Source organism: Hyposmocoma kahamanoa, unplaced genomic scaffold (genome assembly GCF_003589595.1).
Source record: "Hyposmocoma kahamanoa isolate Upper Pololo Valley unplaced genomic scaffold, ASM358959v1 99879, whole genome shotgun sequence".
Taxonomy (NCBI): domain Eukaryota; kingdom Metazoa; phylum Arthropoda; class Insecta; order Lepidoptera; family Cosmopterigidae; genus Hyposmocoma; species Hyposmocoma kahamanoa.
The window spans coordinates 5,623,886-5,646,846 of record NW_020656077.1 but is presented as its reverse complement, the minus strand read 5'-3'; the positions used below and the strand labels follow the sequence as shown (position 1 = coordinate 5,646,846).

Genomic DNA, 22,961 nt, shown 5'->3' with positions numbered 1-22,961 from the left:
GATCGTATAACGAGCCGATGATGAATCATTTGAAACAAGTTCGGCAATTTATTTCATACATCAATTCCATAGCCGATAGAATATTTATCGCCCGCAATCACTAGCTGCTTGTAAGCGGGCAACACTTTTGCGCAATAAACTGTCATTTAACACCATCTTCAAAAAAGACAGACTACACAGCTACAATATAGAAAACACTAAATGTATTTTTTTATTTGGCTCGCTTAAGTTTAGGAATATGTGCTACAATTTACACTATTGTATTTTTTTCAAACATACATGTATGTCGTCAGTGGACAAATAAAACATCCAAAACCCCTTTAAGGGTGCCTTACTGTAGGAAATTACAGTCGCTTTTTATTTTGTTGTCATATTAACAAAGCAAAAAGTGCCACTAGGAAGTGGTATATTATCAGATTACCGATGCACCAGAAACGTGCTTAGATAGCTACAAAACCTTGAAAGAAAAAATCCAAATCGAATATAACTCAATTCACATACGCACATTTGCTCAAAGTAGTGCTTTACGGACTGAGATATAAAATATTTCTTTACAGAATGTCTTTGATATACAAAAAAATCACTTCTTTAAATGTGTTTGTAGTGGGTTTTGTATAATCCACTTTATTACATTAGCACATTGTGTATATAAGCTTTGTCTGAGGGCACCACAGTGCAACCATGCCAAATTAAGAAATTACAGCCATATTGAAAGCAAATAGGTTTTCATTTACTGCATCCTTTTTAGATGTCCTTTATTACTTAAGCTGGTGTATATTTTGACATAATTGACCAGACAATCCCATACAAATGAAATAATCCACCAAAATAAAAAATTAATAAATATTTAACCACAATGAGTACACACAAATTAAAATTATATCATATTAAAATTATACTATTTATACCATAATCATCCCTGGTTTCTTACTAGAATAGGTGTTCTCAATATTTCTAGTACTAACTGTACTTTGGGTAGAGTTATTTTAAAAAAGCTCTTGTTTTTTAATGTTGAAATAATTTACTACTAGTATATAAACTTGCTCATCTCATTTGTATAACGATGTTACTGCGAAGGTATACGTGACGTCATTACTTATCATCATATGCGTAATTTTATTATAAAATATTACAAGACCGACAGACCGATGGCAAAATGCTTATGCCCATTCAAATGAGGCGCAGTGTACTGCCCTCATATTCTTATAGAAAACAAGGGCAAGATTAGTTATTTACCCATTTATTTATAAATAAAAGTTTAAGTGCCACAGACATGTTTATTTTTAAAATAAAAGAAATAATTGTAATTTTTCAGTACCAAATAGCGGAATTTAGCTTGAAAGCATATCATACTATTTTCATATTTCAATTTATATATACCTCGTTTTTCCATTAGGTGTACAATTTAAATTGTTTTATAACTTTTAGCAAGCTTATATCAAGTTCTCAAATTATACGTAAATAAAAGATACGAAGTAATTACAAAATGTATACTATGACGGCAATCGGTAATAAATTGGAATTATAGAATTTCGTCATAAAAAAAAATGTTAAAGAATTGAACATATTTGTTTTTTATATTGAAAATAAGAAAAATAAACAGTCCTAACCGCTTAAATAACACCAAAAACGTTTGTTGTTACGTAATTACATATGTACAAAGACTTATATACGCACAAATATATTACCCTTCTTTTGGATTTACAGTAATCGGGAAAAGAGTAGGGTAATTTCAACAGACTCGTCACAATCAATAACATCCGTACACGAAATCTAACACAACATAAAACGGAATATATAATAAAGTTGCAAACTAAATACTACGCTTTAAATAATAAAGAAACTACCCAGAGTACTTAAAACAGTCGGCAAATGAAGTGGTTACAGCATTTTTCAATTTAAAGTAGGTTTCGAGTTCTTAGGTTTTCGCGATTGTTACACATAGGAAATGAAACTATTTTTCCGGATTTATATCGCGTATATTTGTTTTTTCAAACAAAAGTAAGCTGAAAACAATTAAAGTAGGTTTTTTAGATTTTTTTTTTATATTTTCTAAATGCAACGAAGACATATGGGGAGGATGTTTTTGGTTTGTCGGTGAAACTTTCGTTTATCACAATTGTGATATAAAATCGGTAGCTATTGGATTTTGACTTAATTTTTTTATACGACAAAGACAAAACAAGGGCTTGACTAAATGATGAAGATGTCATAAATTGAGGAAGATGTTTAACTATAGTTTGTCTTTTTTGAAGATGGAGTAAAATGAAAGTTCATTGCGCAAAAGTGCTGCCCGCTTACAAGCAGCTAGTGATTGCAGTCGATAAATATTCTATCGAATATCGACTGAATGTTGGTTACGCTTATGCAATAAATAGCCGAATTCGTTCAATTCGAATCATCATCGGACCATTATTCTTCAAATAGCTTGGCACAGGTTCACTTGAATTGTCAATCTTTGTAAGTTCATACATACATACACTGCATTACTAGAACGAACTATTTTAAACATTTTCATTTTATTACATTACAATAACAAATAATCAAATCCGCCTGTTCTTGTTAAAATTTATATCATTAAATTGTTATTATATTTGTATCAATCATTCTATAATCAATTTTGATTTCGATAATAGTAGGCTAACTGTTAAAATAAGACTGCAGAAGGCAGTAACGGAATTAGTAATCATTGGAATGTTGAAACATTCACATTTCAGGCAAAATTTTACCTTCTTTCATAAACTATCGATAAAACTATCGAAACAACTACATGACTATTTAAAATTTTATGAAAACGGGCAACCCAGCAAATGTCTTTTTACTCGTCTTCAAAAAAGGCAGACTATAGTTTAAACGTACAATAATTTTTACTAACTTCATGGTACGGGTTGGAAATTGGCAAATAGATGGATCTGCGTTATAACCTTTATTTCTGATTTTCTGATTACACCACTCTCTTTGCTAACTGCGTGTCTAAATTCGATACCAAGCACCAAAATTATGTACAATCTATAAATTAAAATAAACGTCATAAAAAAGAATAGACAAGATCGGAGACTAGGCAGAATATTATCGTTGTGGTACCGTGATATACAAGTAGTATGGCATGTAATAAAAGAAAACATAGAATGTTAGAGATAATTCTAAATAAGAGCTTACACATTTAAAATTTCATAAAAAAATAATTTTACAAAAACGTTTTTGGCTTCGTCACATATCTTGAATATAATAAACAACATTGCCATTAATTTTCTTAGAATTAACACATTAGCTAGGCGAACCATTTACAAATGAAAACATAATTCATTATACAATGCATTATTATGATATAAAATTGATACGGATTGTATGTTCTGTTTCGGTGAACCAACTATTTAATTTTGGCTAAGTGACTGTTGAGAGGTTAGCATTTAAATAGGCCGCGTCTAAATATTCCTAGCGCTTCCTTTGTTGACATGTCAAAAACACATTCTGATACGGGTTTATTTCACCACGAATTGATAAAATAACTCGTACTACGGGTATAAGCTGCGATGTAAACATTGTGAGATATTTACCACGACAGACTACCAGTCACTCTTTGATATGCGTAGATATTTAACAGCAAACCGAAATACGAAAGTTGAACACAGCATTAAATAACCTGTAGTACCATGGATAACAAAAAATCTATGGTAGTGACCCGTTTAGCTCTTGCAGATTGTCCATGATATTTGAAATAAATATTATAAATCTTTAATATATACAAATGTTTGTTTTCAAAGAGCGAACCCTAGTGTCGTGCTTATTCTTCTCAGAGGAATTTGCCTTACGAAAGAGTAATATAGTTCAATGTGACAATTTTCAAGTGTAATTTGCTTACCTATGAAATAAAGATTATTTGATTATTTGGCCCTCAAGGTCAATAGTCACATAGTATTCGTTGCTTAAACTTGGTGTAATAATAAACAATACTTCAAAAGTAAAAGCTAGCTTTGCTACTTCATTTTGGCTAACTGCTTTGAATGTTATAGGCAAATTTTCTTTGGTACTTTCAAACGAGTACGGTGTTCGTCATATTCTTGTAACTGGCGCTGCAATGTTTGTCAGCTGTTTGAATTCTTGCTATTTTTAATATTGCGATAATTATTTGGAAATGGTCGATCGTTTTAAAATGCACCATGAGATTAGGTAGTGGCATTGACAACATCTATAAATATAAAGCTAGAAGCTCTTAGAATATATACAAATTCAGTTCTTGACTTGTATTACATTTATCTTAGTACAATATTTTTATTGATATTTCACTACTTAAATGATTAAATGCGGCTAGTAAGAGTTACGATCCGTATTGCTTATTTTTATCACTATTTGTTTTAGCATTCTGGGTACCGTGTAATAGGGTCACGATTACGAAAAACATCAACTTTATCCCAATAAACTTATTTCACTTTCAATTATTTCCAGATATGTTCGGGTTTTTAAAGTAAGGTCGCGTGACAGTGGATTCGAGTACCAATATAGCAGAAGTTCACTGGATCTTTGTAAAAGTTCTTAGGAATAATGTGACACCGTTCTGTCACTTTCCAAGTAAATGAATTATAAATAGAAAACTGAAAAGCTTCGCCAGTCTTCGTTGTTGCGTATATTATATTCGGGTAGTCGCGATTACGAAAATTCGTATCATTCGGCACGAAGCAAAATACACACCTAAAGCCGAATGCATTGTAGTTCCGGGCCTAGATTAATGTCACTTCACTTTAAAATTCGAACGCGAGTTTGGTAAGTAAACCGCACACGTTGCGATACTCGCGTGGGTTCTGACTTGTTAATTCGTGCGACATACAGTCGCAATGCGACTGTTCGACTGGTCCCTGCGACATTTATGGTCTATACGCACATATCAGTTCCGACACGTGGCGATCATTGTCGGAAACGTCTAGTGTAAGTGAAAAATGATATTGTTCCATAAAGTAGCCGTAGAGCTCCTTGTGAAAGAGTTAAAGAGTTCGTCCAGGGAAGTACACCCACCTTATCTATTTCTGCCGCCAAGCAGTAATGGTACGGTACTGCACTTATATGTGCGTACAGGCTTTTACGTCGTACCCATTGGTAGAGCATAAAAAAAGCTAGTTTTGAAGTTGTACGCACTATTCTTTACTATTATTTGGGAAACATAGTTTTTGAAAATCGAATTTTAATTTTGCAAAGGATGCACTTACGTATACTCGTATTTGCAAGCATCTGAACAAGGACAAATACACGTTCCACGTTAGTTACTTGGCCAAGCTGTATTAAAAGCAGCAATGTACTATTCATAAACGTCAAGAGCAAACGCGGTGAAAATCACAGATCCCGGTACAGAAAATGTGTATCGATATTTCGAGATTGCAAACTCTAGTAACGATTGTCTCACTGGCGTAGCAAGAGGCGGTAGCGAGCGCGCCCCAGCCCCAGTCAAAACGATAATTACTTTAAAAAATATTTTTTTAAGTAAACAAATTCCACTATTTGAGAAAACGCTATCCTGAACAACACAAAGATGGCGACGGCAGGTGAACATAAAAACGCAATCGAGTCGAGTCTGCCCGAACGAACTACTTTTCTAATAGTGAAAATAGAGGGGCAGCAAATTTAAGGTTGCCCCGGGCAGCAGAAATCGACGCTACGCCAGTTATTATCTATACACATCAATAGCTTCAACACTACGGTGCTGCAGTATACCTTTCTGATTAAAGTACCGTACTTCAATTGTAAATTACATTATGCATTATTCGCATTTTTAGTGGCTATATCGCCATAAACTAAAAACTTTGTATAAAGGTGCCATACATCTTGAAAGGTTCTACTTACAATATAATTGTTTATGGCTTCATCTGGTGGTAAATGATTTTGTCGAGGATGATCATGCATGCCTACCTAAAAAGTCCCTATCAACATCAACGCTTACTTTGCAAAATCCAAATATATAATATTCTCGGGAAGAAATCCCCTTTAGAAATATTTCTGAAAGCTATTAGTGTATGGGATAATTTTTGTACGTGTTCAACGCGTAAAGAAAAAGTGATAAACGCAGTTAATGCCGTCGGTGTAATTTATGTTTACTTCTTGTTTTTAAATCGTTTCTGGCCAGTCTCCACCTGTAGTTCTAGACCGTCGGGTCAATGTGGTCCTTGGGCGCCGGCGGTAACACGTGCACTTGTTTCGCTTTGCCTGCGTGGTACACCTGCCCAGGACTGAAGGGTTCCAGACGGGGGTGACCAAGGTTCTCTTTTTTAAGATCTGGAAGAAGAAAGAAAATACATTTACCACAAATGACATCACTCAAAAAAATAATAATACTAAAAATATTCATACGTAAGACACAAATAAATAATAACAAAACAAAAAGTTAATTAAATTAAAATACAGTAGGGTTAGCACGAAATGGCGCGACTAGCGCGAGAGCGACGTAATGCGCGACATACTGCTATTCTGGCATAGAGATCTCGCGCTTTTTGTCGCTCTGGCGCAAGTCGCACCCTATCGTGCTAGCCCTGCTGATAATTTACGTAAACACTAAGTGTATTTTACGAGAATGAGACTGAATAACGTGTGTTACCTACACGTTTATTACGCATTATACACGTTTATTCCGTGGGACTGTCGAGTTGTTAACATCGGTTATAGATATTACCACCAAGTTGAGTAACTTTGAATAAAATTTAGAAAAAAAATCTTAAAAATCTTTATATTTCAAAGATAAAAAAAAAATTAAGGTCAAATACATTCATAGCTGCGTGAAACGGAAAGATCTCTTCTTCTTTTTTAAATGTTACAGCTCCATCGAACAATCGAGGATTCCGCCAACGTCAAGTTAAGGACGACACGCGTTTGTTACTCGGATTTTGACCGATGATATTCGGTGAGTGAATACATTTTAGAGCTCATTGTGAAAGAGTTCGTTCAAGGAAGTACTGCCACCTTAGCTATTTCTGCCGCCAAACAGTAACGTCAGCATTAGTAGGTTCCGATTTTGAAGGGTAAATTACAGGCATATGGGACTCGTCAACTTATGTCTCAGGGCGATGGGCGCAGAGTAAGTGCACCTCAGATCTCTGAGATTTAAAGATCTAAATGGCACTGCAACTCTTATGGATCAGCGTATCGTTTACCATCAGGGGTGGCATTCATCAGGATGGCTCTGAAACAGCTAAAAAACAACAAAGCACCGAGTGAAGACGGAATTACATCCGAGCTTCTGAAAGCCGGTGGAACACTGGTACCAAGAATCTCTCAGAGGCTCTTTAATTCAGTCTTGCTCGAAGGTTCTACGCCAGAAGCGTGGAATGGAGGCGTGGTGATACTCTTCTTCAAAAAGGGAGATAACACCCTATTGAAGAATTACAAGCCCATCTCGCTTCTAAGCCACGTTTATGAGCTGTTTTCACGAGTGACTTTCAAGCCCCCGAACAAGCCGGTTTCCGAAGGGCTTCAGTACCACAGACCACATCCACACGCTGCGGCAGGTTATACAGAAGACCGAGGTGTATAAAATGGCATTATGCTTAGTGTTTGTGGACTATGAGAAAGCCTTTGAAACGATCGAGATTTTGGCGGTGTTACAGTGTCTACAACGGTGTCACATTGACTATCGATATATCGAAGAGTTGAAGTGTTTGTACAGAAACGCCAGTATGTCAGTTCGACTCCAGGACCAGTGCACAAGGCCTATCCAATTGCAAAGAGGAGTGCGACAGGGAGACGTCATTACTCCGAAACTGTTCACTACTGCATTGGAAGATGCCTTAAAGATTCATCATCGATGGCGAGTTCGATTTGCTGACGATGTCGTGGTCATGGCAGAATCGCTGGAAGAGTTTGGCCCCATGCTCGGTGACCTCAATAGTTTCCCAGCAGGTGGGTCCAAAAATGAACGTGCACAAGATGAAACTTATGTCGAATGTCCATGTCGTACCCACCCCTATACATAAATCGCACATATGATGATGATGATGTCTTTTACCATCAGGCGCACGACTTGTTCGTCCCATCACTACTAAATGGTCATAAAAAAGAACACGCCATCTACGTGGATAATAAAGGCGGCTTAAGCCGGCAACTTCTTTTGCGCAATAAAGTAGGTATGTGTACTTGTAAATTTTTAAGTACTTATTATTATGCTTCATCACAACCAGACAATAGACGCATTCTATTCATTACATTCTATGCTAATAACTTCTGAAAGATGGATTCATGAATCCCTGCACAAATCGTGAATTATTAGCCAGTTTGTTTAGCTTACTAAGGATGTTTTATTGTTGCAACTCTAGTAAGCATTTGTTATATATAAACCTGGCGACCACCAGGCGAAAGACTTGCTCATCCCGTCACTTGGTATATAAAAAAAAAATCGTGAAAACCTAATAAAAGTGTTCAAAGTTACCCAACTTAACTCTAGCGATATGGACAGGCTAATGTACCTTTGGAGTTAGCGGCGATGTACTTAGAGAGCCGGACGGTGGGTAGCGGCAGGTATCCAGCTACCAATGGCATCACGTCTAGCGTTACGCTTTGAGGCTCCGTGCAGTTAGACTCCATTGTTATTACACCTTAAAACAATTTAATAAGTTATCATCAGAAAGTCAACCATTTATTCCGTAGGTAAAATTTTTACACTTGAAAACGTCATTTCTTAAGCTACTTCACTGCGCTGAATTCCCTGAGAAGAACGAGCAACAAACTCTAGGGATTGCTCTTTTCAAATAACTTAAATGATATGGAATACAGTTCGAATCATAATTGTGTGTTCTTCTATTTTGTAACATGACTTTTCAACTGAAAAATTTAAGTTCCAAACTTAGGAAATGATAATCTTAATATAAAAGAATCGTTACCCTAGTTAAACGAAATCGTGGTACTATGAGTTTGGACTTAGTTCTAAAGTTAATATTATGGAGATATCTTCATTCTTAATAAAATTACGTATAGTTGTACTGGCATACAAGCAAGGATCTGGAGGTCTACCATGAAATACGAAGCAACGATCATCGTTTTATTTATTTGTTTTCAGGTTACAAAAGTAACCACATACCTTATAGACTAACATAATATATATATAATAATATAATGAAAACGATTTATTCATTTACACTTATGGATGGCGACGTGTGACGTAACATTGGTGTCCGATAGCCGTCCTCGGAAACGCAGGAGCATGACACCCTTCGGCCAAAAGTCCTCCTTCATGAAGGTCGACAGATGTTTTAGCTTGGTATCGGACCGGAGGCTACAACGAAACGCTTTTATCCGATATCGGGCCCGTAGTGCGTACGAAGATCGTGATTTGATATAAGTGTTTGTATTGATATCTTACTCCGAAACGTCAAATGACTACTTTCGCATTACTTTCATCGTAAAGCCCGAGTTTCGTAAAAAATTCGTGAATACATGTGAGGGATAGAGTCGTCAGGGTCGTAGAGGACTTCCCCAGGCCGACGGGTCCTACGAACGCGATGGGGGTTCCTTGAGAGGGACGGAAATGGAAGATAAAGCATTTATTTTCCTTCAATTTTATACTGCATAATTTCGTCCATCCCGATATAGCAGGATTTTATCGATACTAAAGGCTGATTCACGTTACACCCGTGCCGGGTCCGGGCCGTCACAGTGCCGTCTCGTTGGTAACCTATTTCAAACTCGAATATTTTTTCCGAAATAACGTTTGTTCGAATTTTCATTACACCGAAAACCGAATTATAACGAAACCGTTGTTCTTTCAGGATATGTTGGATGTTTATTGCAAAGACACGATTATATTCGGTTAGGTCAGGTTAAGTTAGGTTTAAAATAAAAAACATTTTCCTCTCAAAATTACTTTCGAGGTTACGAAAATTCGAGCAAACGTTATTTCTAGAAAATATCATTTCGGACTATTGATAGGTAACATGTCTCGTTTCCACCGTGTTCCGCCGGTTGTTTTTTGTCATTTTCCATTTTTCTCTTGAGTGATAAGGTTATGTTATTAATGCAATTTTCAGAACTTGAGTTATCAGCAATTGCAATCGCTCTCGATGACGAAGTATTGGAAACACAAATTGAAACTAAAAAAAGAAAATGGTGTGTACATCCTGTCTGGAGATAACGAGAATCCGAATGAGAATTTGCCACGCAAATATTTAAAAGATGATGACAGCATTTTGCGCTTGCGCTGTCCACTACACTATAGTCCAACGTTGATTACCCTCCGGGTGCTCGGCGACTGGATTCATATTACGACGTGTCGCGATCGGGTTGTGTTGGAACCGGAAAAAATACTCGACGCCGTGCTCCGATCGTGTCTCAGCCGTGACACGGACTCGGTCCCGTCTAACATGAAGTTCATACAAAAGCATATACCAAGCCAGCGTACGACCGGAGCACGGCCTGGCCTCGGCACGTTGTAATACGATTCAGCCTTAAAGCGTATTCCATGTTTGTCAGCAACCGAATTAAAGGTAACTTCGATTATCTGACCATTAGTGATCACTGATGATATGTATCCAGTAACTTCGCTTACCGGCAGTTCGGCCTAAGACAGCCCACATTGTCTGATCGGCTAGGACCTCGTACATTAGAGACGTGTACTCCGTTTCGTTCACCTGAAACAAGGAAAGCAGTTTTAAGATTATTTTTTTAATCTAATAAAAATAAAAAAGGCCAATTGCGATCGCCTCTGCGAGATATCACACGGTCAGGATTTTGTAATTTGTGGTTGTCTATGTGTGTGTCCATGGCACCCGCCACACAGGGATTATGTTGCGGGGCTATGTTGAGTGTGTGCGTCATTATTATTATAAATTAAAGTCATTTGAATAATGTATATTATTCAATTTTTGATTGACTGAAATCATTGAAATATGTAAAGTAGTACACATTGAATACAGCGGTTTTCCTGTAAAAATTTCGTGAAAATTTTTAGGAGTCGTGTTTTAATGTGTGCGCTGTATAGTAATAACGCACACACTTTTTTTTTAAATAACGCACACACTCAACATAGCCCCGCACTAGGGAAACCCTGTGTCGCGGATGCCGTGGACACATACATAGACAACCACAAATTACACCCAAACTCACGAGAGAAATAAATGTAGTTCATACAAATATTTCGCCCGGCCCGGGAATCGAACCTGGGACCTCTGCGTGCCAGTCCGGCATGGTAACCGTTCGGCCACGGAGGCAGTTATATATATATCAGCGTATATCATCAATTTTACTACATATTTTTTCCAAAGTTTCACTGTTGTGCGGAATCAAACACAGCCATTTGAGGTTGTATAGACTCTTAACTACGTTAGTTTAACTACCTACCCATTTGGCAAGATTAAACTTAATTATTTTACCCGTTCATGGGCAGCAACGGCGTTTACCGTAAAATTATAAATATCAGACTGTAATGACAGTGTGTAGTACCCGGTTCGATACATGGATTTCAAAAAACCAATTACGGGCTTTATAGAGCAATTTCCAAGTGCTTTCTGTGTTCACCGCCTATTGCTTCTCGATTGAAAAGTATCAACAACATAATGACAAAATTGTATGATTTACATTGAACGTTTTATATTGAATCAATATAAGCACTACTGCACAAAGTAGTGACATTTTTGTGTGGGGTACTATTTAAGTCACGGATGAAAAAAAAAAACAATGCAAATGCCTTTAGCCTAGATTACTATCAGAATAAATGATAAATACTCTCAAATCTTGATAATGATTGGTTGTAGTTTCAAAAGACGTAACAAATTTTGGACTGTTAATAACTGTTATAATTGAAATTTACCTAGTCGCCATATCGTTGAAATTTCAATAACTGTATTGCAAGTTACGATGTTTTGATTTTATATTGTAATTTTATTCAACGCGCTGTCATATGCGGCTAGTAGCTGGTCTACGACGAACGACTAACTTGTTAACGAATAGAAAGTAGTATCTTCTCAACAACAGATGCCTTCTTTAATGCACACATTGCACTTTGCTTCGATAAATAAGTTTAAAAATGGACGAAACAATCATGTCGCATTATTTCGCTAAGTTGTTCGCTACTAGCGTCGAAAATCCGAGATGTTTACTTAATTCTCCAAAGATAAATCTCGACCGTACTGCTCTGGGATAAAGTTTACTTTCCTTTGTTACAGTAAAAAAATCAATTCAATAAAGAGAAAATTGAAAATTTATTAAAATAAGACCGATATGTTACGAAATATCACCACGGCTAATATTTTTGGTGCGGCTATTATTTTTGCACTCCAAAATACTACAATAAGACATTTTTCTACGATTTGACACAACCACAAAGTACAAAGCGAATATGGCGGACTGAGCTCAAGTAGGCGGAACTACGCCTACAGTTGGCATACACGCTATGCTAAGCAACCTCTGCTACTATATTCAATGTCCTGTGATTTAGGTACTGTCCATGACCGAGTAAAGTAACAGACAGGTTATAAAAGAATGCACCTAAGATAAACCCTAATATTTTGGAACACTTACCCTTTGGACACTAAGTTGCAAACAGCACACCTGAGACGCACGACAGAAGTCCGATCCCTTAGTTGGCTCCAGCTTCGTTCGTATCACGAACAAAGTTGTATAGTCCTGTATATCGAACGGACACGAGAATGTTCTAGAAGGTACGTCAACGTTCGATTCGCGGTATTGTATGGTAAACGACGCTTTCATAGGACCGCCTTTCACCAGTGGGTCTTTCAAAAGTTCCCACATGAAAGATGCAGTTGTGCCATCGGACGCTAATGTCTGGAACATAAGAGTTGGTAATGAGAATTTGTGGACAATGCCGATGCTAAGCATAATTACACAGAAGACAATAGAGACTACGAATAATAGGGAGTACCCACAGACCATGTTCCTTGTCGTAAGTACTTACTTTCTACTAATATTATATTAAATACATGAGAGCTTTCAGATATGTCTAGTTTTATTTCAAAGAAGTCATTGACAGGTATCGTTTTATTCATTAGGTAACGTTCTTTCGATATCAGTTTGAAGGTTTTCGATATCTCTTATAGTTACGGAATAATCGCCAGGGCACACTTAACGATTACCTATACCATGTATACATAAAATCACTATAAAACACTTACCAAATTGCCAACATTTTTCGGGTTCAAATCGGACACTTTGTTGTTTCCATCGCACTCTAGCTTAGGGTCAGTGAGTTCGAACTTAATAAGATGGGCGACCGTACTTTTCAATGTGATGTGGACGAACTTTCTAGTGTTAGAAGTGAGGAGACGCCAGGACGCCACCATGGGCGGCGAGAAATGTAGAGGCACTTCTGTCACAGTGTTCCACCATGGGCAGTTTAGCCATACCTACAGAGTCAAGAGGTTTTACTTATCTATTGAATCTTTCCGACTTGACAAATAGAAAAATGCAATTATGATTAATGGTAAATTAAACAAAATTAAACGATGGGTATGAAAGTGCACAGTTTTTGTATTTAAAAATACAAAAATCACACTTCACACGTTGTAAGAAAAACGAACAAATCTCTTTGATAACCAGACATAACAATAGGTAGAATAAATTTATTTCAACTTCAAGAAGATAATACTTATAGTGGATAACACTGCCCTCTGAAATCCCAGAATTATTATATTGTATTCCGTTGTATATTTTTAATTAGTAACAAGTAGTTACACGTGTGTGTGCATTGAGTGAGCACCTTCTTAAGAACGTTTATAAAATATAAGTCATTTAGTGGTCGTTCCAAATGATAGAAATGGTAGAAACCAATCTTTCTGTTGGTAAAAAGATAAAAGATAAATAACCTAATGTGTGTTCACTCAGTTCTCACATAGTGCCAATTAGATCCACAAAAGTATTTACATTTATATTTACACAAACTAAAAGTTATTGACGTTTTTTACTTTTCAGAAATGTGAGGATTGAGTGAGCACTTAAAAAAATATTATTCAAAACCAACCCTCCCACATTAGTGGTTTCATTCATATTTTACAAAATCATAAATAACTTTTACTAAAACTATACAAACGAAACTTAATTCCATTACTTGGTTTGTAGGAAATTGTAACTTTTGAAAGCGTGTGGGTTGAGTGAGTATAAGAAAATATTTGTAAAAATTTTAAAAAGGCTCTAATTGATCTGTAATTGGACATAGTTATGCAAACAAGAACCAACCCACACCTTGATTGAAATTCAGTTATGTATTTAGGTAGAACACCAAACGTGTCCTTTACCCGCTAACAAAAGATCCTTGCAATATACCAAGCCAAAACGGAGAAAATAAAAGACCTTCAGGGTACCAACCCTAAATAAGTAACTTTTTAATAGATAAAAAGAACCATGCTGCTTAACTTCATATAATGTATTTTTGTAAATATGCTAAATGGATCCATATCACATGTACTGAAGTACTGCAGATCTTTAGCGTTTTCATTACGAAAACTAGAACTAGAACATGGTTCTCGTAAACTAAATAAAAAGATACATAATGTATTCTATTTATTGCTATACAATATAATAGTTTTCCCACATCATTCCCAATGTTACACATAACTCACGTTGTTTGTCTCAAATAACTTACCTATTTATTTCTTCACTCTATTTTTACAAAAATCTAATTATCTCGAAAGTGACATTATGTGGGTTGGTTCGAGTTTGCATAACTATGTCCAACTAAAGACGATAGTTTAACAACAAAACTACTACTAAAAACTAGGACACGAATAGTACATGCAAACTTAATACTTTGGAACCTCTGACTGGCCTTCTGAGAACTGAGTGAGCACACATTATTTGTCTATTGTTTTATGTTTTTACAAATAGAAAGATTGATTTCTACAATTATTTTAGAACTACTATTAAATGACTAATATTTTATAAACGATCTTCAGAGGTGCTCACTCAATGCACACACATCTATTAATTACTACGACAGCGTATTTCGCGGAAAAGTTCTGTTTTGTAAATAAAGACAATAATTGGTTCAGATTTTTACCTTTTGTTTTTCATCATTCCGGGTATACAGGCGTAGGTATTATCCATTCTGCGTCTATTACTTGAACTTTTTGTAAATATAGTGACTTATTACATTACACATTATTTATATATTTACATAAAGTCTGCCTATTCCGAACTCTATTGAAAAATTATTAGTTTTTAATATAATATTGATTCAGTTTCCTGATTTCGTTGAGTATTTTTCAAATTCATTAATAAAAATTGATTATTCCTGTACAAGTCAACGATTGGTTTCCAGATGCCAAGTAGGTAGACAGTTAATGATACCAACGCGTCCAGATGCGTCCTTGTCTATGGCCGCCGTGGCGAACAATTGAGACCCATTTAACAATAACATCGAGTATATAACCAGAAATAGAGACGAAATAAGGGCCATATATTCCTGGTAAAACATTAGCGATACAGCTCTTATAAATATCAACTCCCGTTTGTATTGAAATATAGACAGGCCAACTACTGACCTGTGTCTACGTCTACGTATAATCCAAAAAAATCTGTGTTTATTGTAATAAAGATAATATCTCTAACAATGCCGTGCTGTTCTATTCGGTGGTGTGGGAAAAACAGCAAAATATCTAATTACAAAATAAAAAGAATCACATTTCATCGGTAATTAAATATGTAATTTAGCAATTTTCGTTCATTATAGCACAACTCAAGTTAACTGGTCGATTTGAAGTGAAACAGTTGACGACACCCGTCAATTGTTTCGAACTCGGACTAGCCAATCGGAGCGCAGTTGTCACAGTAATGATATGGCAGAATAGTTTTCAAACAAATTAAATGACATTTCGTCTCTATTTCTGGTTATATACTCGATGAATAATAATAACGCACACACTCATCATAGGCCCGCACTATAGGGAAAACCTGTGTTGCGGGTGCCATAGACAGCACCAAATTACACCCAAACTCACGAGAGAAATAAATGTAGGCTGTACAAATATTTCTCCTGGCCCGGGAACCTGGGACCTCTGCGTGGCAGTCCGGCAAGGTAACCGTTCGGCGAGGAAACCATTTGAATTTACTTAACTTTCGATTGTACACAACTCCGCATTCCGTGTGTGACTGGTTAACAAATTTTTGACTGTGTAAGTTGGAAGGCGTCTGGACGTGTTGGTTTGATAAAGCCCTTACGTTTGAAGCACTTACAGTGTGTTCAATGTTCTTTTCTCTACGCGGTTGTTGCAAAGTAGCGAAGAGCCGTAATTGAATGCGAGTCGTCTCAAACGGCTTGCTGGGCGGCACCGGGATGGACAACTCGCGAACCATCGCGGAGTCGTCGTCCGCAAACCGTATGAGCAAACCCGTAGATGTTTTTAGGAGTATAGACGCTTTCTGAAATATTTTAAACGTGAGATTATATTAGTGGTGAAAGGTTTGTTTTTCGAGTAAATAAAACATACACGTCTTTTTTAATTAGCTTATAGTTTTAGTTAAACTGTAAATAGGTCAATCGTAATGTATGGGTGTGAAACATGGACACTATCGCTAAAGGAAGAACATAAATTATTAGTGGCAGAACGAAAGATTCTGGGACAAATCAAAGGAGAATCTGGGAATTTGAGGACCAGATTGAATGGAGAGACAGAAGAATTAGTGTCTGAGCCGAACATAATCGGGGAAATAAAACCTGCCCTAAAGCGTTGGCAAGGACAAGGACATGTGGAAAGAATGGGAGAGGATCAACCGAAAGTAATAAGTAAAGGTGTCCGAAAGGACAATATGAATTGGGACAAGATCGACAGAAATGGCGTACTTTGGTGTCCGAGGCCAAGATCCACTCTGGGTCGCTGAGCCAGCGAAGTAAGAAAGGTTATAGCTACTGACAGAAAAATTAGTTTAAAAAAGTATCTCCAGGATCACAACGTAAATAAAGCCTAGAACACCCTGCAGGTGAACAATATTTAAAATGGCTACTACAAGGATAGAAACATGGTTATCACTAATTACAATACATTCACAGAATCAGTTTATTGTCATTTTACTATACATATACATATCTCTAGAAATTTGAAATAATACTTTCATGTTTGAGCTATTTCCAATCCTATGGTAACCACTGCAAACGTGCTTTGAAATATCAAAATATAATAATAAAAATGACAACCATGTCTTTTCTCCATTGGGAGAAAAGACATGGTTGTCATTTTTGTTGTATGTATAGAAGATGTTGGTCTTCAAATGTTTTTACTCACCTCCTGTATATGCGAGCTGCCACTTGTCACCACAAGCTCCATGGCGTGTTCTAGTCCAGCAACCAGATCTTTCTTCGGCTCAACTTTATTCAAATACACATTAATACCCTGCGTTACAACTTCATATCCCACCTTATTATTCACCAACGCATTACACAGAAACTCCAACTTCTCTTCAATGGTCAGAGAAACCTGACCCAATTTAAAAGTACCACATTGCTTAGCTACAAACTCCAAACAGAGGTCATTTGCACCTGGTCGTATAATAATATGCTCGCACGTAAAAGCGTTTTGGTAGTTGCTACGTACAGCAGCGGAAGGTTTACGATATTTACAACTGTCAGACGTTTTTAACATCATTTTTGGATTAATACATTCTATAGTTGCTTTTTGCAACGTCTTATCTTCCTTGTAGTGCAATTTCGATGTTATGTGCAGTGGATTTAGTAGAGGATTCTTCGGCTTTAGATCATCTAATCTTAAACTGAAACAAAATAAATTAATAGTTAGTAACAATCATCTAATAAATGTAACAAAAAAGTAATTTTGAACAAATGAATGATTTTTTTACACCACGTAACACGAGTTTCTGCCTTATCAATATCATTTTCCGATAGGTTCTAATATAAAAATATGAAAAAAAAACTCCTATTACCCTGCAAGAATTTTGCTTTTGCGGTCAGGACAACGAAAAGTTGGACTTTGCAAATTTTCATGTTTCTCTTTATTAAAGACCAAAAGGGGAATATTGTAATTGAAATCAATAGTCTATTTCTGATATGTGTAGATTGTGGAAATATCGCTATGTATGTATGTATGTGACGGCCGCACTAGCAAAATTTCAGAGAAATAACCTTAGACTATGGAAACTAAAGGACATGTTATGATGACCGTTTTATGTATATGATGCATTTCGACGTTGAAAACATAAACATGTTATTGTCTTTGTTTAACTATTGCGTGCCCTCTTAAGCCAAAAGAGATAGCATTACATTGGTCTATGTCAAACACGAGAATCGAAAATACGTAACGTCATCTTAAATGCCAACCGTGTCCATTTCGCAGTACATGAGGTACATGATACCGTTGTCAAAGGGAAGTACATCAAATGTCAAAACAAATGTTTTTCAAGTGTTTTATTCAATTATTCGCATGTATTGTTATAAAATGGACAAAAATTGACGGTGAGAACAATTAAGTATTAATAAAAATTCGTCGCTGCCGCGTTACATGTAATTAAATTAAATATCTCATGTAATTAGACATATTTAAGTAGTTTATTCATAAATCTTGCCAAAATTTGCTTTGGTTTCTTCAGATTGCCTGTTTGTTTGTATATTTTGATGATTGTTGTTAACGATTATTTTGGGATAGCGTTTTTCTTGGAAGCGTATTTATTATCGATATCCTGTTATTAAAATAATTCGCTACGAGGTTTTCATTATTTTATTATTATTATTTTTACTATTTCAAGTTTACCTACAAATCAAAAAAGAAAAAAGATGGTTGGAAATTATACCGCCGTATAATAGTGCCGAATATAAAACATTGAATCAAGGACCATCTTCATCTATTCGCTTCATATTGAAAAGTCAAATTTTAACATAACTTTAAATGTAACTAGATTATATGATAATGCAATTCCAACATTAGGTTTATTGGTAAATAATTTTGTATTTAATTTACATTAAACAAGACTCACTTACTAGGCATTCTCAGTTCCTGAAAACAAAATTATCCACTCGTTCCGATTTTTTCCCACTGACATGACAACTCTAACTTAAAAATTCTTATTTTATAAAGCCAGCAATACAAAGACCATGTTGGTCTAACGTTGCCGGGTGAAGGGCAATACCAACGTATAGACAGCCTATTTGCCTTGCCATCGTTCGGTGTCACTCGCCTAGCTGACCGAGTGAAGGCGAGCGCTAACGTGTATAGAGCTCGTTTGACGTGGCTTGTCACAACTCGCAGTCGCTCGTAACTACGTGTCTCACTTCGGAGAAGTGTTGATTTTTCTGCACAAATCAAAGGCGCTCGGCCAATAGTAGTCAATTGACATTGCACAATCAGACATTTACTAACACTGTCTCTAGTTACATCTCCTGTTATACCATGTTTTAAGCAAATAAACGTATGATAATAATATTATTATTGATAATATTACTACTTCCATTTATTTCCAAAATTAAATTTAAGTATTAAAGATACACTTAAATCAGTCACTGGTATTAACTCTATACCAATGCATAAATACAAAAAAGCTTACACTATTTGGAATCTGTTTAAAAATTTCTCTATGAAAATATGAATCTTGACGTTGGAAATGTATAGGATTTATATTTCAGTTTTCTCTTTTTTATATACTTTCAAATTACAAATATTATTTTTCTGTGCAAGTTAACTTTTCGTAATATTTGTGTATTTGTAAACGCAAAACAACAAAGTCAAAATTTCATGTAACATTCCCGGATATTCCCATATAATCTAAAATATTCCCAAATGGAATATTGATTTACTTTAATCAAATGTTTGCATGTCGATAATGACTTAACGATAGATAATGGTACGACACTAAAGAAATCCGCCATTTGTTCCTTCACTTTTGTTTATGTATGCACATTCATTCCGTAGTTAGGGCAGCTCCTTTCTTTAATTTTTTTTTCCATCCTCTAAGGGTCTCTAATCTTGTCTCCTTACTTGTTAAAACAGAAACCAATACTGGCAAAGCAGAAATAGAACCTTTTTAAAAATTTATTTTATAGTGTTATTGAAGCATTCACAAATCTTTTTTAAATGAGAAATCGTACTGTGCCGACCCGTATTCACATTATCGGCTCCATTATGAAGACGTTAGGTGCACATTATAGGTCCTTCTACAAGGTATATAGCTTCACAAGCGAGTGAACTTGCACAAGCCAAGTACACTTTTTTATGATACCCAGTGACGGGACGACGAAGTCGTGCGCATGGTGGTAAGCGACACGTCTGTCCATAACAGTTGCAATGCCACTCAGGACTTTAAAACTCAAAGATCTGAGGGGCACTACCACTGTGCCCGTCACCCTGAGACATAAGTTGACAAGTCCCATGTTGACATGAGCGCCCGCGCCGCGCTGGCGCGCCGCCGCCGCCGCGTTTTTCCTCGCACCGCCGCCTCTTCGTATTGTGTATGTGAAAATGGCGACGTCAGAAAGTTACTTTTCTAAGACAAAACTAATTAAAAAATTTTTTTTTTATAAAATGTAAGTTCGCATTTGACCTCCATCTCGTCTGATGGACAGTGACGATGAGGTCGACGATGGATGAAAGCCTATTCACTTTTGCCATGAAAAGACCCAAGTTATAATTTTCAGGGAACAAGTCTGCAGGCAGGGAATTCCATTCCAGAGCCGTTCGCCATATGAATGTCGTAGCGTAACGCTTCGTGCGAATCTTTGGAATATCCACAACATAGAAGTGGAACCCAAGTCTACGCCTAGTCCCCCGGTGGTAGAAAGGTGAAAGCGGAATTAAATCGTGTAATTCCATCGCACACTATCTGTGATATATCCTGTAAAATACCGATAAGCTGGCAACTTTACGGCGGTGTTCAAGGCTCTGCAGCTTCGCCTCCACTAATGCCGAGCCACCTATAAGCTTCTTGGCACGGTTGTCAATTCAATCAATAGTGGCCAGTTGGTATGCAACAGAACCATCCTAAAGGTGGCAACAGTACTCCATGCACGACCGGACTTGTGCGTAGTACAGCTGAAGCAACTGTCCCTATCCACCGACCCGAGAGATATGGTTTTCCGGAGTGACTACGGGCTCGACTACCGACCAGGGTACAGCGGACGTCCGGGCCAATCCCTCCGTAATTGATACGCATTTGCGTCTCTGTGCGGACCAGGACTTGGGTACTGACTCGCTGGGGTTTGTGGTTAGCTGCAGAGACGGACATGTTTGTCTGTCCCGGTTTTGCATGTGTCCGAGGCGTCTGTCTCGTGAGCAGCTAGCGCGTTTTAGTAGCGGTCTAGTTGAGGGCCTGTATGAGAGGAGACGCGCAGGACATGTGAGTAGCACTTTAAGTTGGAAGCTGTGTCCGGACATTCTCGAAGGACACTGCGACTGGCATCTCCGGCACTAGCCCGGAGAGCTAGTAGAGGATAAGCTAGATATCCTCCGGTCCCTCCAGCAGCTTAGGTTATTGGGAACTGAAGAGCCGTCGTTTTTGGGAAGTGAGAGTGTCATGCGGCTCCGTCACCAATGAGGAGATTTGGTAGTGGACACAGAGTTGACGGTTTAGCGGTGGCAACTGCTAGTTGTGTAATGCGCAACGAGAAGGGAGCGTGCCTACAGCTCCGGTACCTATCTGAAAAATAGGGAGGGTACTGTACATGAACCCGGGGTGGCTCACCCGAAGCACTAGCCTCTCAAAGAACTGGATGAAGACAAGTGAGAGAGGTCTGTGAGAACCCTGTACACTGGCTGATATGGGGTCAGAATCTGAAATTGTACAGTTCCTATGCGCGCACAGGTTATAGTGTCCTTCTCGTATATAAGGGTAGGTAGGGCACCCTCCCTATCCTAATCCCTCTCTCTCTCCCTATAATCTCCCTATAAAGTCACCCGACTATAATCAAAACTAACGTAGAAAGATATGGTGCTTGTCCCGGTGTGAAGTAACGCCTTACCCTGGAAAGGATCCCAAGCTTCCTTGCTGCACGTTTGGCCATGGATTCAATGTATCTGCCGAAATACAAATTAGACGACAGGTCCATTCCAAGTAGCTGGAGACAGTCGGCTACCGGTATAGATAGGTACATCACGAAAAGTCGGAGTTAGCTCAAAGGGACTCCGTTTTGTGGAGAATAAACTCACCTGCGTTTTGGTAATGTTAAATTTGGCATCGCCCCAATCGGAGACTGCTTTGAGTGTCAAATCCAAACGGCTAACCATGGACTCTCGACAAGACTGGATTTCCTCTCAACTGACTCTAGCATTGGTCAAGTACCTATCTACAACTGTGTTATCATCAGCATACGCAAAAGTAGCTGGAATTAACTTATCATCGATATGCACCAGAAAGAGAGTTACAGACAGTACGGAACCCTGAGGAATCTATCGCCATATGTTCGGAAGGGTAGCCTTCTAAGACCACTCGAATCGAACGTTCGCTCAAGAAATCCAAGATCCAATTGCAAAGGTCAGTCGGAAGCCCATAAGAGGGAAACTTACTTAAAAGGTTTGCGTACCAGACTCTGTCAGAGGCTTTAGAAATATCCAAAGACACTGCAAGTGCTTCACCTTGCTTTTGTATAGCCTCGCTCCATACGTGACAGGCATACACAAGAAGATCCCTAGTTGATCGCCCTCGTCGGAATCCGTACTGGCGATCACTGAGGAGGTCGTTTCTTCAAAGTACGACAAGAGACGGTTGTTGAGTACACGTTCCATAGTCTTGCAGAGTATGGAAGTGACTGAGATAGGTCTATAGTTGACAAAGTCAGCTCTGCTTCCCTTTTTCGGCACAGGTTGCACGACCTGGGAACTACACCAGTCTCAAGTGAGAGGCGGTACAGGCGTAGGCGTGTGAGAAGAGGAGACAACTCAGGCGCACAGTTACGTAGGACTAGTGCTGGAAATCCATCTGGCCCGCTAGCTTTATTCACGTCTAGATTCCGCAGAGTTCTATGTACCTCTTTTTGGCGTATGCGAATTAGCGCCATAGTGCAGCCAGAGGGAAGAATAGATACAAACGCGAACTCTTTGCAAAGAGTG

At 37.5% G+C, this 22,961-nt stretch overlaps 1 protein-coding gene across 1 annotated transcript in view; it reads right to left on the bottom strand.

Annotated features, from left to right (window-relative positions):
• Nucleotides 1-934: 934 nt before the first annotated feature.
• LOC113239377 (trafficking protein particle complex subunit 10) overlaps nt 935-22,961 on the bottom strand; it is a 39,835-nt gene continuing 17,808 nt past the window's right edge. Inside the window, exons 9-15 of the mRNA XM_026476360.1 lie at nt 17,199-17,682; nt 16,153-16,338; nt 13,098-13,328; nt 12,487-12,750; nt 10,517-10,598; nt 8,442-8,570; nt 935-6,261 (exon numbers count right to left, since the gene is read on the bottom strand). Coding sequence (XP_026332145.1) covers nt 6,128-6,261; nt 8,442-8,570; nt 10,517-10,598; nt 12,487-12,750; nt 13,098-13,328; nt 16,153-16,338; nt 17,199-17,682 — 1,510 coding nt within the window. The 3' untranslated portion in view covers nt 935-6,127. The remainder of the gene's footprint in view (nt 6,262-8,441; nt 8,571-10,516; nt 10,599-12,486; nt 12,751-13,097; nt 13,329-16,152; nt 16,339-17,198; nt 17,683-22,961) is intronic.